The sequence below is a fragment of the Dama dama genome, chromosome 5, assembly GCF_033118175.1.
Source record: "Dama dama isolate Ldn47 chromosome 5, ASM3311817v1, whole genome shotgun sequence".
Taxonomy (NCBI): domain Eukaryota; kingdom Metazoa; phylum Chordata; class Mammalia; order Artiodactyla; family Cervidae; genus Dama; species Dama dama.
This window is the reverse complement of record NC_083685.1, coordinates 92,999,167-93,014,129: the sequence shown is the minus strand read 5'-3', so window position 1 is coordinate 93,014,129 and position 14,963 is coordinate 92,999,167. Positions and strand designations below refer to the sequence as shown.

Here is a 14,963-nt window from a genome sequence, read left to right as displayed (position 1 = left end):
AGAGCATGGGCTCTGGGGTGCATAGGCTTCAGTAGTTTTGGCACGAGGGCTCAGTAGGGGTGGTACACAGGCTTAATTGCCCTGCAGCATGTGGAATCTTCTTGGATCAGAGATCAAACCCATGTCTCCTGCATCGGCAGGCAGATCCTTAACCACTGGACCACCAGGGAAATCCTACAATGTTAATCTTTTATTGTGAAGGAAAGCTCAAACAATCTGGACAAAACAATCACGACAAACAAGACTGCAGACAGAGCAGGGTCTGTAATTAAAGTATCAGAATCTTAACTTACTCCTGTGACACAGCCATTCTTGTCTCTTCTCTTTTCACCTGACAGATTTCCCCCTCCATTCTTCTGTTTTAAATTTCCAAGAGAGGAATCTGGCCCAGCACAGCTTTTCATGCAATACTGTTATAGTGGGCTGTATGACTATTTCTAATCAAACATGGATTACCATATCTATGTTTGAGCTGCCTTTGGTCTCAGGGCCATTGCTAGACACAGACCAGCCTAGCCCTGTTTTCCTGAATTAGACCCTGGAGATAAGGCTGTTAAGGTAGATGGGGAGGGTACCTGTGCCCAGCGTCCTGAGTGCCACCTCTAATACGATTGTACTGACAACAGATACTATTATTAGCAAAGAAATGGTGTTTCCAACATTTCTGTTGTTTGATCTCCATTTTAACAGTGTATTTCAATTCAATCAGCTCACGATACTTTTCTCAATTTCCTAATTAGCTCTCTGGAGGGGAGGAATGAGGTCATATCTACACCTAGGATTTATAGGCAGATATTAAATGTGGCTTCACTGAACTATATATGCTTAGCTCTTTTGTCTCACATGAGGTAATGTAGAATTCTGTCAACCTTTTGTTTATATTTTTTATCTCTAATTTTAATTCAGCTGCCAAGTTACACAGTGTATAGGTATTTCATTGGACATATTTTGGGGCAGGACTCAATTCCCCATCCTGAAGCACAGGAAACATCCCAAAATAGCACTGGCCTCATCCCATGATACAACAGAATCACACTGCATGCCAGCCTCCATTTTCTTCTCTGCCTTTTGCTGCTTTGAGCCGTCGCTGCCTTCTAAAATATATCTGTTGCGTGTTTCTCCAGAATCGTGTTTTCCCTTGGGTGCTTTCACTGGCATTTTAAAAAAATACTGTTTTCATTTTGTTTTGTTTTTCTGAATATAAAAAATAGTATATGGAGCTTCCAGATTATACAGCAGAAAGCTACCACCTTTTGATTCTATTGTGTCTTGCCTCTAAAATACTAAGTAGAACATATGAGAAAAGATATAAATGTCAGTAGCTTGCAAAACTATGGAAACTGTTGTCTGGGAAAAACAATAGAGGTGACCACTAACTCAGGCTGAATCCTTGAGGCAGGATGGCAAAGCCAGAGGGACGAACGTGTTTTCCGTCCACCCTCCCTCATTGGCCTCCCCGTTATGGTCAGAGAATCGTAGCCTAAATGTTTTTGTTCCCTGTGCATGATATTGCATTGCAGTCAATTTTTTATTTACACAGCAAGTTTTGGGTAAAATTTTTCACAAGTTGTTAAGAATGAATTTTGGTAGGAAGAATATGTATAGTCAGAAACACTTGTATCTTCTGTGGCTGAAAAGGACTAGGAAAATAGATATGTACCATAATACTGGTCACCTGCAGTGATCGGAAAAGGATTAGTGACTCTGTCTTCATCTGTGAGGTTCTAGTGTTTTATGCATGATTTATTCTTACTTATGCTTGAAATGTATATACATAGAAAAAACAACACTAGAAGTAAAAATACCAAAATCTTAATTAGCAGTGATGAATTCTGAAAGTGGAAATATGGGTGATTACAGCTTTCTTTGAACAGTTCTGTATTTTTAAAATTAAAAACACGCTTTCACACTGTGGTAACATTATTCTAGTAAATTTAAAATTGGTTGTTTACCTTTCCCTTCATTCTAGGGAAACGAAAAACATTCAAAAAAATAGTTCACAAAGCAAAAGATAGGAAAATTATAAAAATGAGTCTATAACAGTAAATATAAATGGACCAAACTCTATTAAATGAATCTTTTAGGTTGGGTCAAAAAGATTAAAATCCAACTATATTCTGTTTACAAAAAGTATTAGTTGCTCAGTTGTGTCCAACTCTTTGCGACCCCATGGACTATAGCCTGCCAGGCTTCTCTGTCCATGGGATTCTCCGGGCAAGAATACTGGAGTGGGTTGCCATTTCCTTCTCCAGGGGACACTTGAAACAATGTGAAGTGTTTGGGCAGGACATGTCAGAAATCACAAGCAAATCAGGGTATTAATATAAAACAGTAGAACCCAAGGTAAGATATCTAGTAAAACAAAGAGGCATTTTATTTTTGTAAAGGATACTTTTCTGAAATATATCATCAAGCTTAGCTCTCAGGAACATTGAGATTGTGTCTGTAAAACAAAAGTGACTATACAAGGAGAAACTGGCAAAAACTTCATGGTTAAAAGAAACTTTAATATGCCACTCGGATCAAATATATTCGAAATAAGGATATGGAAACAAAGATAACATAATAAAATAGGGAATTCAGAAATATAGTCATCAAAGCTTGTGTCCTATAGACCAAGGTTTAGCCAGCTTTTTCTGCAAAGGGCCAGATAGTAAATATCTGGGGCTTTGCAGACCATATGGTCTCTTTTGCAGCCACTCAACTGCACTTGTAGCGTGAAAGCAATGATAAATAGTATACAAATGAGTGTGCCTGGCTGGGCTCCAATAAAAATTTATTATGGACCCTGAAATTTGAATTCCTTATGATTTTTCATTTCATGCGAATTTTCTTTTGAACCACTTACAAATGTAAACACCAAACTCCCCTGGTGGTCCAGTGGTTAAGAATCCACCTGCCAGTGAAGGGGACATGGGTTCAATCTCAGGTCCTGGAAGAGTCCACAGGCCGAGGAGCAGCTAAGCCTGTGGGCCACAACTACTGAAGCCCTCACCCTGGAGCCCACATACCGCAGCAAGAGAAGTGCCCGCAATGAGAAACCCTCTCACCGCAGCTAGAGAGTGGGCCCTCCTCTCCCTGCAGTTGGAGAAAGCCCCATGCACAGCAACGAAGACCCAGGGCAGCCAAAAATAAAAATAAATAAGTGATTTTTAAAAATGTAAAAGCCAATCTTAGGCCACATATGTACAAAGAAGAGGCAGCAGGCAGGATTTGGCACAAGGCTATACAGTTTATAGGTTCCTGATAGAGACAGAAGTTTGACAAATCTAATTAAGAAATCCAAGGGAAGACGCCCCCAAATTAGAAACAATGAAGGGGTGTAGCCAAGAATATAAATTTATTTTTGAATTTGAAAATACTAAGTAGACAACTTTGTAGAAAAATAGAAATTGCCTAAATTTTTCCAGAGGGAGGAGAATGCTTCAAAAGTCCAGTGATTATGGAAGAAATTGAAAAAGTTATCAAAATATTTCCATAAAAACAAGCTAGACCCACTCTTTTCTATGTGAGTTCTTTAAAACTTTTAAGGAACATATTTAACTTTTAAAGTACTTTTAAAAGTAAAGATACTTTTAAAAAGTATCTTTCAAGGAACAGAAAGATATTTTTATATCTTTTTTATACAATGTAAACATTATAAAAATATCTGAAAATATAATGATATTTTTATACCATTTTTATACCTTATAAACTGTTCCAGAACATGGGTACAACCTAGTACCTTTTCCCACTCATTTTACAAAGCCCAGAATAAAAACTATAGACCAGTCTCACTTGTGAATATAGATGCCTAAACCCTGAAAAAAAAAGCTGTGTCACATCCAGCAGTTTATTAAAGGAACATTCATATATAACCAAGTAGAATCTCTTTCAGAAATGCAAGGATATTTTAATTTGGAAAGATATAAAAGAAGGCTTGGATAAATGCAGACACATGCCATGTCCTGAGAAGGAGAGACTGAAAACTGTAAAAACGCCGATTTCCCTGCATTGACCTAATCAGTTTAATGCCATTTCCAACGAAATCACGATTGGATTTTTCTTAAACTTTGACAGTGTCCTAAATTTCTTCTTGAATAACTGGGTAGGAATAGCCTTTTTGTTGTAAAAAGTACTGAAGGGACTTAGTACTGCTAGGTTTCCTATCAGCACTGAGCTACAATAATTAAAAGCAATATGGTACTGATATGATAGGTCCCCAAAAGCATTAGATTCTTTCTTTCTTCAAGTCATTAAAAAACTAAATATTGAAAAATTAAACCATAAAATATCTAGAGAAAGATAAGTGAATTTTTACATAATTTTAGGGTGGTCAGAGAAGCTTTTCTAAAGTCTATAATACCAAATTTCGGTAATTAGAAGATAGCTAGATTTAACTTAAATACCAAATTTCAAAAACATTATAATCAGAAAAGAAGATAGAGAAGGTAGGTGAAAGAGGTCCTTGAAGGAATGAAGACACTGGATGGGGACAGAGAGTTCCTGTTCTGTCACTCTAACCACTGACTCTCAGTGTGAACTTGGGCAGGTTGCTCAACCTCTGTGTGGGTCCGTACTCTAATATGGATAATGAGAGGACTAGGTGAATCTCCAAGGCCTCTGGGGAGGCTATTTGCAAAAATGACCACAACTTCTGTGGTCCCATCACTATATGTTTAACTCCGTTTGAACTTGACATTGCTTTTTCTCCCATCAAGAGGTGGAGCCTGTTTCCCCCTGCTGAACCTCAGTTTCTCCAGTGGAATGCAGTAGAAGTGATGTTATCTGACTTAATGAGTCTCAGCCTTAAGAGACCTTGCAGCTGCGATTGTTACTTCTTAAAATGATGGTGTGGCCTCTGAACAAGCCTGGGCTAGCCTCTCAAACAACCACATGCACATGGTTGTAATCCTAAAGGTAATCTCAGGCAAGACTAGCAGAAAAAATAGTCAGCTGAGCTCAAGCAAAGTTTTTGGCACACAGCATTGTAAGAAATGAAATAGTTGTTGGTTTAACACTCCCCACCCCCCAAAACCCATAAAGAAAAATGAAAATGTGAGTGACAAAATGAGAGAACATTCCCAGCAACTGTGCAACTCTTAAAATCAACTTTTAAAAATATACTTAGTGATGAAAATGTTCTAAAACTGGATTGTGGTAATGGTTGCACAACTTAATTTCCTTAAAATTGTTGAATTACACTTAAAATAGGTGAATTTTATGGTATATAAGTTAAATCTTATATATACATAAGCAAGCACTTTATCAAAGTAGTAATAAAGATGATCATTTCTAACCTCTCTCTAGTAATTTAAGCAAGATACCCTTTTTTTCCCTATCAGATTGGCAGAGTTGCTTTGTTGTTGTTGTTGTTTTAAATATAGTATACATCTCAGGTTAGAGTATAAAGAGATGGCCATGACATACTAAGTGAAGAGAAGTAACTTACAAATCACTATGTGTACCATGTTGCTAGTTACGTTAAAAATTCCATATTTAGGGCTAGAAAGAAAACTTATATAATGCACCAAAACCTTATAGCTGACTTGAGAGGATTATAAATGACTGTTACTTTCTCTGTGATTTTCAGATTGTAAATTTTTTCTGACTCCCATGTATTTCTTTTGTAATTTAGCTTCTTTAAAAAATAGTTCACCTGATGAGAGCACTTTTTAAGGCACTTGATACATGCTGCAAAATTGCCCTCCAGGAAAGCTGTACCAGTTAACACGCCCACCAGCAATGTTCACTTTCATTTTTGAAGTCAGTCTAATTTTGTCTCCGTCTGCTAATATTTCTAATCTTATTTCATCCCTTTTTATTATTTCTTTGGGGTTCCAACACCTCCCAGTTTAGTGTTCTCATTGAATTTCATTAGCAGCTGTTTCATTAGTAGCTCAGAAGAAGGATTAAAGTGTTAACTTGGATAGATTTTGACAAAAACCTATAAAAACGTATGTTATTATCTTTGCATAAATCCTATTTAATCATAGTTCCTCAGGAACCTCTCTTTGGCACTTATTTGAAGGAATAGAACTGGCCACCAATGAAACTCCAGACCTTGGTATGTGTGGATCTTTCTGGGTGAAACTGGCATATTCGTGGTGTGTCTGGGTTCAGGTCATAAAGGGGATTAATGAAGTTCTGTAGGGGTTCAGGTCAGTTCACTACCCTTTTACTCTTCAACCATTGGGAATCTACCTTGCATGGGGATCCTTGATGACTTGCTTTACACAGAAATTTCTTGTTTCATAAAATATCTGCCAGAAGAGGTATATCCCGAAAGTATTATAAATGAATTTTTTTTTTAAACTTGAATCTCATTTTAAATGTACTAAGGATATTAGTGAGGTGCCCTTTCCATAAAATAAAGAATCAGTCCCTCTTTTTTTGTTTTTTTGTTTGTTCTGTGCACAAAAGGTCACAGATTTGCTTAAGGTACCTACACATTCTCACTTTCTCTGATCTCTGCTAATAGATGACTAATGCAAAATATTGAATAACTTTTAAAATCAATACTTAATTTTGTTGAGATAATTAGAGAGAGCTTCAACTCTGACATAAAATACTCACCCCACCCAGTTCCTGGGCCTACTTCTGTTAGAGGATAATCCATAAATAATTCACGAAGCTGGCATTACTCACAGCATTGTGATAATTTTTTTCTGGGAAAATTTTAGCAGCTGTTCTAATATAGATTGCCAGTTATCAGTAGTTGGCAATGCAAGTCAACTTTTAATTATGCAGAGGCTGATTATTCAGACTACAAACTGTTTGTGCCCTGTGCTGCTCCTTCCTGCGGCCTCCTTACCTTTTAGCATTTCCACTGCTCATTAGCACATTTACCAGAAGGTGGGCCTTGGACAAGGGTAGGGGAAAGGATACTAAAATCAGTTATGCATTTAGGAGAAGCACTAATGAAAGATTTCAATACAGTTTAGGACTGTTGACTAAAATTGAGTCATTTGGATTCCCTGTGAATTTTATTTACTTGTTCTAATCCTGGCTCTCCACGGCAGCAGGTAATAGAATTGTCTGCAGAGAGACAGTATTATTCCTATAGCTAATGTTTTCCTTTCTAGAACATTTTCACTTGATGGTTTATATTTTCTTTATTTATTTCATATGTGCCTACACCACATTATTTGGTGATTGGTAGATTGAGACTCCTGGCTTGTACGGTGATATCACAATTAAAATGATGGTTTATCAGTTTTCTAGAAAAGTGAAATTTCCCTTTCAAGTACCAGTATCTTTCATATTTCAACCAGCTTTGTTGGAAATATGATCTGCTCGTACTTACACCGAGGTTGCGGAACACAGCTTAAACCTTTCTGTACACTCAAGGTTGTGTGTGCCGTGCACTCTCCTAAAATGTATATGGCCGTCACAAAAGTCCGTGCAAGTATGGTGTGAGTCTGAGAACCTCTGCTTAAGTCAGATGTACAGTTGTAGTAAAACTCACTGGTGCTAGTACTTCTGTTTGCCCCAAGGCTGTTATTCTCGTGTAAATTCTGCCTCCTCCCAGTCTGTCACCGTATCCTTTGCCATTGTCAGAAATCCTGCATCTTATTAGTTCTCTGTTTCTGGACTGTTGTGGGCTGAGAAGCTGAATAGCTATGCCAGTTAGAGTTACCGCTAAAATAAGAGCAAGTGGGCCCGCAGGTGAATAGAAGAATTCACATATGAATATAAGTGCTTGAGCCTTGGTGCAGAAATAGCCTCACGGCTTTTTTCCCCCACTTCCTTCCTAATTTTCAGTCACGTGGTGAAATTGCTGATTGTGTTTCAAAGAGGAGATTGTTTGGGATATGGAACTGGAATAGACATAGCCAAGGACTTCCCTGGTGGTCCAGTGGTTAAGACTCCACACTTCCAGTGCAGGGGGCACAGGCTTGATCCCTGCTCAGGGAAGTTCCACATGCTGCAAGGTGTATCCAAAAAAAAAAGTGATCCAGAGATTTTTTTTCAGTGAGTACTACTACTGACTGATATCCCATCAGATTGGGACAAAGAGCAGAATAAAGGGGTGAGCATAAGAAATACTGATTTTTTAAAAAATAGATTAAAAAAAAAAGATGACAGGCCTGTTTAGGATAGCAATTAGGTTACCTGTTCTATTAACCCCCCAAAGACCAGTTAAACCAAAGCACTTGGACTATAAAAGTCTTTAGGAAGTAACTTCAGCAGGTGCTCTGATTTCCATGTCGTCATGAACATTATGCAACTGTCTTGTCTAGAAGGCTCCCTACTGATAATCCCTTTTTTATTATTTTCTACAAATTCTAATCTTTGGATTATTTTTGGGGAATTGAGACACAGTGGTTAGGTTCCGGGATTCTGGTGGACTTTTCATGTGCTCATTTGCTTTGCTTCCTGGGGACCAGAGTTAGCTCTGAGTCATGCTCCGTCTGATTTATATCGGATCCGGCTTGTGGAGCTCTGACTCAGCCGGGCTCAGGCCCAATCACCCAGCTCATCATCTGAGGAATGGAGGGCGAGGCCAGGATGAATGTCCTGACACATTTTTCCCCTTTCTCCTCTTGCTCTTTCAGGATCTAAAGAGAACCTCATTACCGACACCCAGCAGGTGCGCCTTGCCACAGCCCTCTTCCCTGTCGTCAGCCTCCTGAACCATTCCTGCAGCCCCAACACCAGCGTGTCCTTCATTGGCACCATCGCCACCATTCGGGCATCACAGCTGATTAGAAGAGGGCAGGAGATCTTCCACTGCTACGGTGAGCCGTCCATCCTCCCCTCTGCCCACCCTTCTCCAGCAGAAAAGGATGGGGTGAACTCGCATGGGCAGGCCACAAAGCAGGTGCCTTTCACCTGCCCAGGGAGGGTCTGTTTGCTGGTGGAGGCGGTACAGAGCTCCTCACTAGGCCCTGTTGTGTCTACACTGCTGTGTATCTCACTGCTTGATCCCTGTAAGCATCCTATTCTGAAAATGGACTGGGAACAATTTCTTGGCTTCTTTTTCTTCCTGTCCCCATGACTTTGAAGCCTGTTTCTATAGTTACACCCATGTTTGAGTAAAAGGTATTTGTTACATGATGTGACAGACCCTCCACTAAGCTGAAATCTTTTTCTTTTTTTGACTGGGATGTGCAGGATCTTAGTTCCCTGACCAGGGAGGCAACCCGCTGTCCCTTGCAGTGGCAGTTCAGAGTCTTAACCACTGGATCGCCAGGGAAGTCCCCTGCAATCTTTTAAGCAGTGTTTGGTGCTCCCTCGGTTTCAGTATTGGCCAAGCGTGGTCTTTCTGCAGGACCGCACGAGAGCAGGATGGGCGTAGCTGAGAGGCGCCAGAAGCTGAGGTCTCAGTATTTCTTTGACTGCGACTGTCCACCTTGTGAACGTGAGAGGCAGAGACCCTCGGCGGGGCCTGGTCGGGAAGCCTTTCGTTGTCACCGTTGCAGAGCGCTCCTGCAGGTGAATCTCTTTCTCCCTTTTCTTCTCTTCTCGTGGCTTTTCTGGGACATCAGTTATCCAGCTGAAAGGCCTGAAATCTTTAGCAGGATGCTGTTGGGACTTGGAGATGCTGAAAGCCATACTCTCTCTTCCCCACACCTTGATCACCCCCTACAGGAACCACAGGGAAGGGTTGGGATTCATGCTCTTTCTCCTGCAAAGAGCAGAAAATCCCACCTAAACTGAGTCAGGGTTGCTCCAGTAAATCACGAGGAAGCCCCAGGTTAAGTGTGCTTCAAATACACTGTAGTCCAGGAGCTCAGAAGTGTCACCAAGACCCAGTGTTTCTTTCTGCCCGCTCAGCTCCATTTTCTCTGTTATTTAGCCCAATCTCAGAGAGACTTCCTCCTTGCGGTGGCCAGATGGCTGCCTTTAGCCCCAGCCTCAGACCCTCCCAGTCCAGAAGGATAAAAACATACAGACTCTAACAGAGATCTGGGCAAAAATCGTACTGTGTTTCATCAACCCAATACCTGTGGCTGGAGGGAAATCAGAGGCACAGAATTTCCCTCCAGCCATTTGGGCCAGAGGGATGGGCCATATCAGAGCTGCCTGCTCCCCGCTCAGCTCCCAGGCACTGACTGAGGAAGGGGGAGGAAGGACCCTCAGGAGAAGTCAGGGTGCTCTTACCAAATGGAGCCACGGATTCTGGCATCTGAAAAACACCAAATGTCTTAGGGGACCTGTAGGTAGAACATGGAGCTGGTTGTGTTGGAAAGCTGAAGTCACAAGAAGCCCAGCGTCAAATGTGGGGAGGCCTCACCCAGAACCTTTTCATGTTGGTTTCCTTGTGGCTTTTTCATAACCCCTGGAAATATGTCTGTCATCCAAGTCCTAGCCCCAGAGAGAAGTAAGAGGAACTATAGAAGCCGGGTGGACTACAATTCATGGTGTTGCAGAGTCAGACACGACTGAGCGACTAACACAGAACACAATGCCAGTATGGAAAGAGACTGTGGTCTGTACCAGTTTTAATTTGGTTGCAGTAGCTAAATCTCAAGTAAGACTCGGCTGCTGCTTCCAGTACAGTCGCTGCCATCAAACCAAATCCAGATCCAGTCCCCCTTGGTCGTTGTATGTTACGGCAGGAGTCTCCTTCCCCCACAGGGTCAGAAGTTCTGGAGTGAGGCTGTAGGGTAAGCACGTGCAGTGTCGCTAGCTGAGTCTGGTCAATAAAGAGAACACTGACTTCTGCAGGGAGATGATGTTCTGAGCTGTGGCGGCCCAGCTTGTACGGAATCAGTCAGCAGAGACCTCCTGGTCTCCCGGCTACAGGACCTTCAGCGGCAGGTGGGGGCGGCTCAGAAGCGTCTCAGAAACGGCAGACTAGGTGAGACTGGCTCCCTGTTTTGGTCCTCCAGCCCCCTTCCCTTTTATTCAGTCTGAGTTCACCTTGATCTCAAGGATACTCAGTGAAGATTGAAGCGTTGAATTTAATTATCCCCCAGCCAGCCACAAGATGGCTATGTAGGCCAGTGAGACCAAACCCTTACCAGCTCAGCTTGCATGATGTCCTTGAAAAAGAGCCAACTGATATAAGCTGTTGTTCTCTTAGGCATCAGAGAGTTAGTTAAAGACTAATGGGTTATCTCTGACATCTGTAATCTTTTGTGCATATCCAGAAGCTCAATGTCACTTATATAAGTTCCGGAGCCTTGTGACCTAATTTCCTAGAGAAACTGTTCTACACTCATCAGAGCCTCTCTCTCTTCTACAGAGCAGTGGGGCGTGTGCCCAGTGGATTTAAGTGTCCTGCTTTTTCCAGAAAGGGAGTTACAAAACCCCTCATTACCCTGGAAAGCTCTGCCTTGGGGCTTGACGTCATGTGAATTTACTTACGCTACTTTTTATGAAAGTTGACCTTTTTGCTTAGACTTCTGAGTCAAGAGAAGTAACGGCCATGCATGGAATATAGCCATCCCACTTCAAATTGAAGTTGGAAACCTAGAGCACGTGTGGGGAGGCCTCACCCAGCACCGTGTGCTGTTGAAAGAGAAAGCATAAGGAAACAGCTTTATTGGACCCAGCATTGCGGGTTGATCACAACCCAGGGAGACAAAGTGGGATTTCCACATTCAGGCCCAGCCATAGAGGATTTAAGGGCTGGAATCTCATTTCTAAGACTGGATTTGTGTCTGTAATGAGTCCACTTTCCTTTGAATTGATAGAGCTCGCCATTCAGCTGTTGCTGGGGTGTCAGAGTGATGCCGAGAGCTTCCTGTCTGCGGACCACAGCGTGGTGGGAGAAATTGAGGACACCTTGGCCCAGGCCTATGCTGCCTTAGGTATGGCCTGTGTCTGCATCTTCCTCTCCGAGGAGTCAGCCTGCCTTGTGTGTGCGGTCGTGACCTTGGCCTTGTCTGGTTGGGTCTCTCTCAGTCTTTCATCTGAGGCTACTCTCCCTTCCATTCAGCTTTCCTTTCCCAGAACAAGTTCATCCACAGCTGACTGTGGTTTTCGTCTGGATCCAGATCTTCCTGTCTTTGCAGGGGACTGGGAGAAGTCAGCGACCCACCTTCAGGAGAGTCTCCGAGTAGTGGAGGTCCACCACGGGCCATCCAGTGTGGAGATGGGCCATGAGCTCTTCAAACTGGCCCAAATCTTCTTCAATGGGTAAGTCTTGTTTGCTAGCACTTTGCTGGGCCACATACTGATTTTATACAAGGCTCTTCTGTGTGTTCCTTTTTGCTCCCACAACACCCTACTGCTCTGTAGAAGAGAGATGAGGCTCTGATGAGGGCTGAACAGTTTCTCTAGGAAATTAGGTCACGAGGCCCCGGAATGAAAATAAAGTGAAACGTCTTTATTTCCCCTTTAGGAGTGATCCCTTCCTTCTGTCCTGCTGACACATTTGTCGCTTTAGAATTCCCTCCTGGGAGATAACGGGGAAGCTCTTAGCTCTGAAGGGAGTTTCCCAGGGAGAAGTTGCCTCAGTGCTCCCCCCTCCCCATACCCACCTTCATAGCAGTTCTTAGCCATTCTTCTCAGTCCCCTCCTCCCTCCCTCCCTCAGCACTCATTCTCAGCACCCTCAGCCCCAGGCCCTCTTCCTTCTTCCTGGTCCTATTCTTTTTAAAGCAGTTGTAATCAAGCTCCCCAGGGGACGTCTGGCAATGTCTGAAGACATTTTTAGTTGTTAGGACTCGGGGTGGAGGCCAGAGATACTGTTAAACATCCAACAGTGCATGAGACGGCATCACCACGACCCCCAGCTAAGAATTACCCAGCCCCCAAATGTCAATATCGTCAAGGTTGAAAAACCCAACTTTAAAAGTTGTAAGAACAGTGGGGTTGATGAGTTGAGGGCCTCATCCACTTTTGTAACTGGGATCAATAGGAGGCCCCAGTGTCTGTATTTCTAGATGGAATATGTCCAGCCTTGATAAAGCTGCCATTGGTGTGGTGAAATGTTTGAAACTCGGTCCTGGGACTGTGTGGTGGGTGGGCCTGATACCCGAGACCCAGAGGCAGCCCATTCGGTCAGAGAGAGGGCAAAGAGCTGCAGAATCAGGTCACAGATGGACCTGGTGACTCTTGAGACAAAGACTCCTGAGTAAACCTTGAGTAAATACAGGACCATGTGGTCACAAAGACTCAGACTTGGCTTAGCAACTGAACAACAACAAAAATGCCGGATGAGCACTTTGAGACCTGCCTGTCTCTCAGTATCTTGGAATCTTTGTACTTTTTTTGTAACTTTCATTTCAGACTCTACCTTTCAGTGTGTTTGTGAGTCTTATCTGCCCTTCTAGACTATAGGGTTCTTGAAAACAAAAGTTATCTACTCTGCATTCTTCACAGGATGTGAGTAGGCCCTCCACTAATGTTTGCCTGATTGAATACATGGGTTCACTCCTCTTTACCTCCTTTTGATTCAGGTGTGCAATACCCGAAGCTCTGAACACAATACAGAAGGCAGAGAAGGTCCTGTTGGTACATTATGGCCCTTGGAATGACGAGATCCAGGAGCTACAAAAGATGAAATCCTGTTTATTGGACTTGCTGCCCATCCCTGGGGGACCTCAGGAATAGGGTGGGGTGAGTTAAAGAGCGTCTGTTGCTGCTGAGCTGTCACCTGAAAACACAGGATCTGCCTGACAGTCACAAGCCTGGTGTATGGGATGGGGGGGGACTTGGACAGCATCGCGGTTAGAGACAGGCTCACCTATTTTGATGGATGTTTTTTGAAGTAGTTAACTACTCTCCAGCACAAATTCCCATTTCCCAGAAAAGACTTCAAACTGGTATCTGGAGAACCTAAGCCCTTTAAAAGGATTTTAGCTGATCTGCAGGCATCTGGATGTTAGCCTAGGGTTTTGGCTAGGCGCCACCTCTCTAAATGATGATGTCTGCTTCACTGGAACATTCCTATGGTTTCTAGCAGTGATGAAATGTTGTGTACCACTCCAGTGGGAACTTAAACTCTTAATAGTTGTGTTGTAATTGAAAAATAGTTATAAAGCCAGAAGTCAGTGAGGCTCCTTACCTCTAGAGAGACAGTTTCATTTATGTTATCTAGCTTCCTCAGATCCTTTGTTTAAACCAGTAGCATATAAATTATGAATAGAGAAATAAAAATGGGGCCATTTTATTGTTGGGTTAGGATGGCAACTCTCAATTTGTTTTCTACTAGTTTTCCAGTCCTTGTTCTCTGGATTTCACTCTATACTCTTGGCTGACTCACTGACCAAACACTAATAAAATTAAACTTGTAGCGAAGGCTTTATAACACATCCTTTCTGAGTTATGTTTATTAGCAAACCTGAAAAGAGATTGCTTTTTTTCTATCTCCCCAAGCAGGCAAATGATATACAGACTATGTAAGTACTGAAAAGGGGGAAAAACAGCTTCAGAAGATGCTGAGGGTGTGGGCATGGCTGCTTGTGGTTTCAGACCTAAGAGACAAGCTAGGAAGGAGAACTGTTGTCTACCTGGTTGTATAGCACTGGTCTAGACTTTTTTGGCATCGGGGACTGGTTTCATGGAAGACAGTTTTTCCACGGACCAGGAGCGGGGTGGGGATGGTTTGGGGATGATTCGAGCACATTATGCCTGTTGTGCACTTTATGTCTATTGTTATTACATCAGCTCCACCTCAGATCATCAGGTGTTAGATCCTGGAGGCTGGGGACCCCGGTCTAAACCCCCTGAGAAGGCCAGAGTCTCTTAATCTGAACCCTGGGTTCTCTCACCACTGGGGACCAAGTGGTTCAGATGAGTTAGTGGAAAAGAATTCACACTGCTTTGAGAGCTTGCCCACCCCATCCATGCCCAAGAAGTGCCTGGTGGTTGCCCTGGCATTTATAATCAGGGACTGAATGGCCTTGAAGCTGTCTGGCAGTAGCTTTTCAAGAAGCCGAGTGTTCAGAACACGGTTTGCACTCAAACCTTTGAATGAAGGGCAGGCAGAATCTCGTTTATCTTCCTTTCTACTAACTCACTGTGGCAGAGGCCATGGCCAATGAGATGTTTGGGTAGAGCTGACTTTCAAGAAGAAAAATTTAGTCC

General features: G+C 42.6%; 1 protein-coding gene across 4 annotated transcripts in view; it reads left to right on the top strand.

Annotated features, from left to right (window-relative positions):
- The window catches only part of SMYD4 (SET and MYND domain containing 4), a 40,126-nt gene extending 25,952 nt beyond the window's left edge, over positions 1–14,174 (top strand). For 2 of the 4 annotated variants that reach the window (XM_061143073.1, XM_061143071.1), the window contains 6 exons: positions 8,538–8,720; positions 9,227–9,417; positions 10,654–10,786; positions 11,625–11,741; positions 11,946–12,069; positions 13,334–14,174. In XM_061143073.1, coding sequence (XP_060999056.1) covers positions 8,538–8,720; positions 9,227–9,417; positions 10,654–10,786; positions 11,625–11,741; positions 11,946–12,069; positions 13,334–13,487 — 902 coding nt within the window. In that variant the 3' untranslated portion in view covers positions 13,488–14,174. The other 2 variants (XM_061143072.1, XM_061143074.1) reach the window with 2 other exon arrangements.
- Positions 14,175–14,963: the final 789 nt, after the last annotated feature.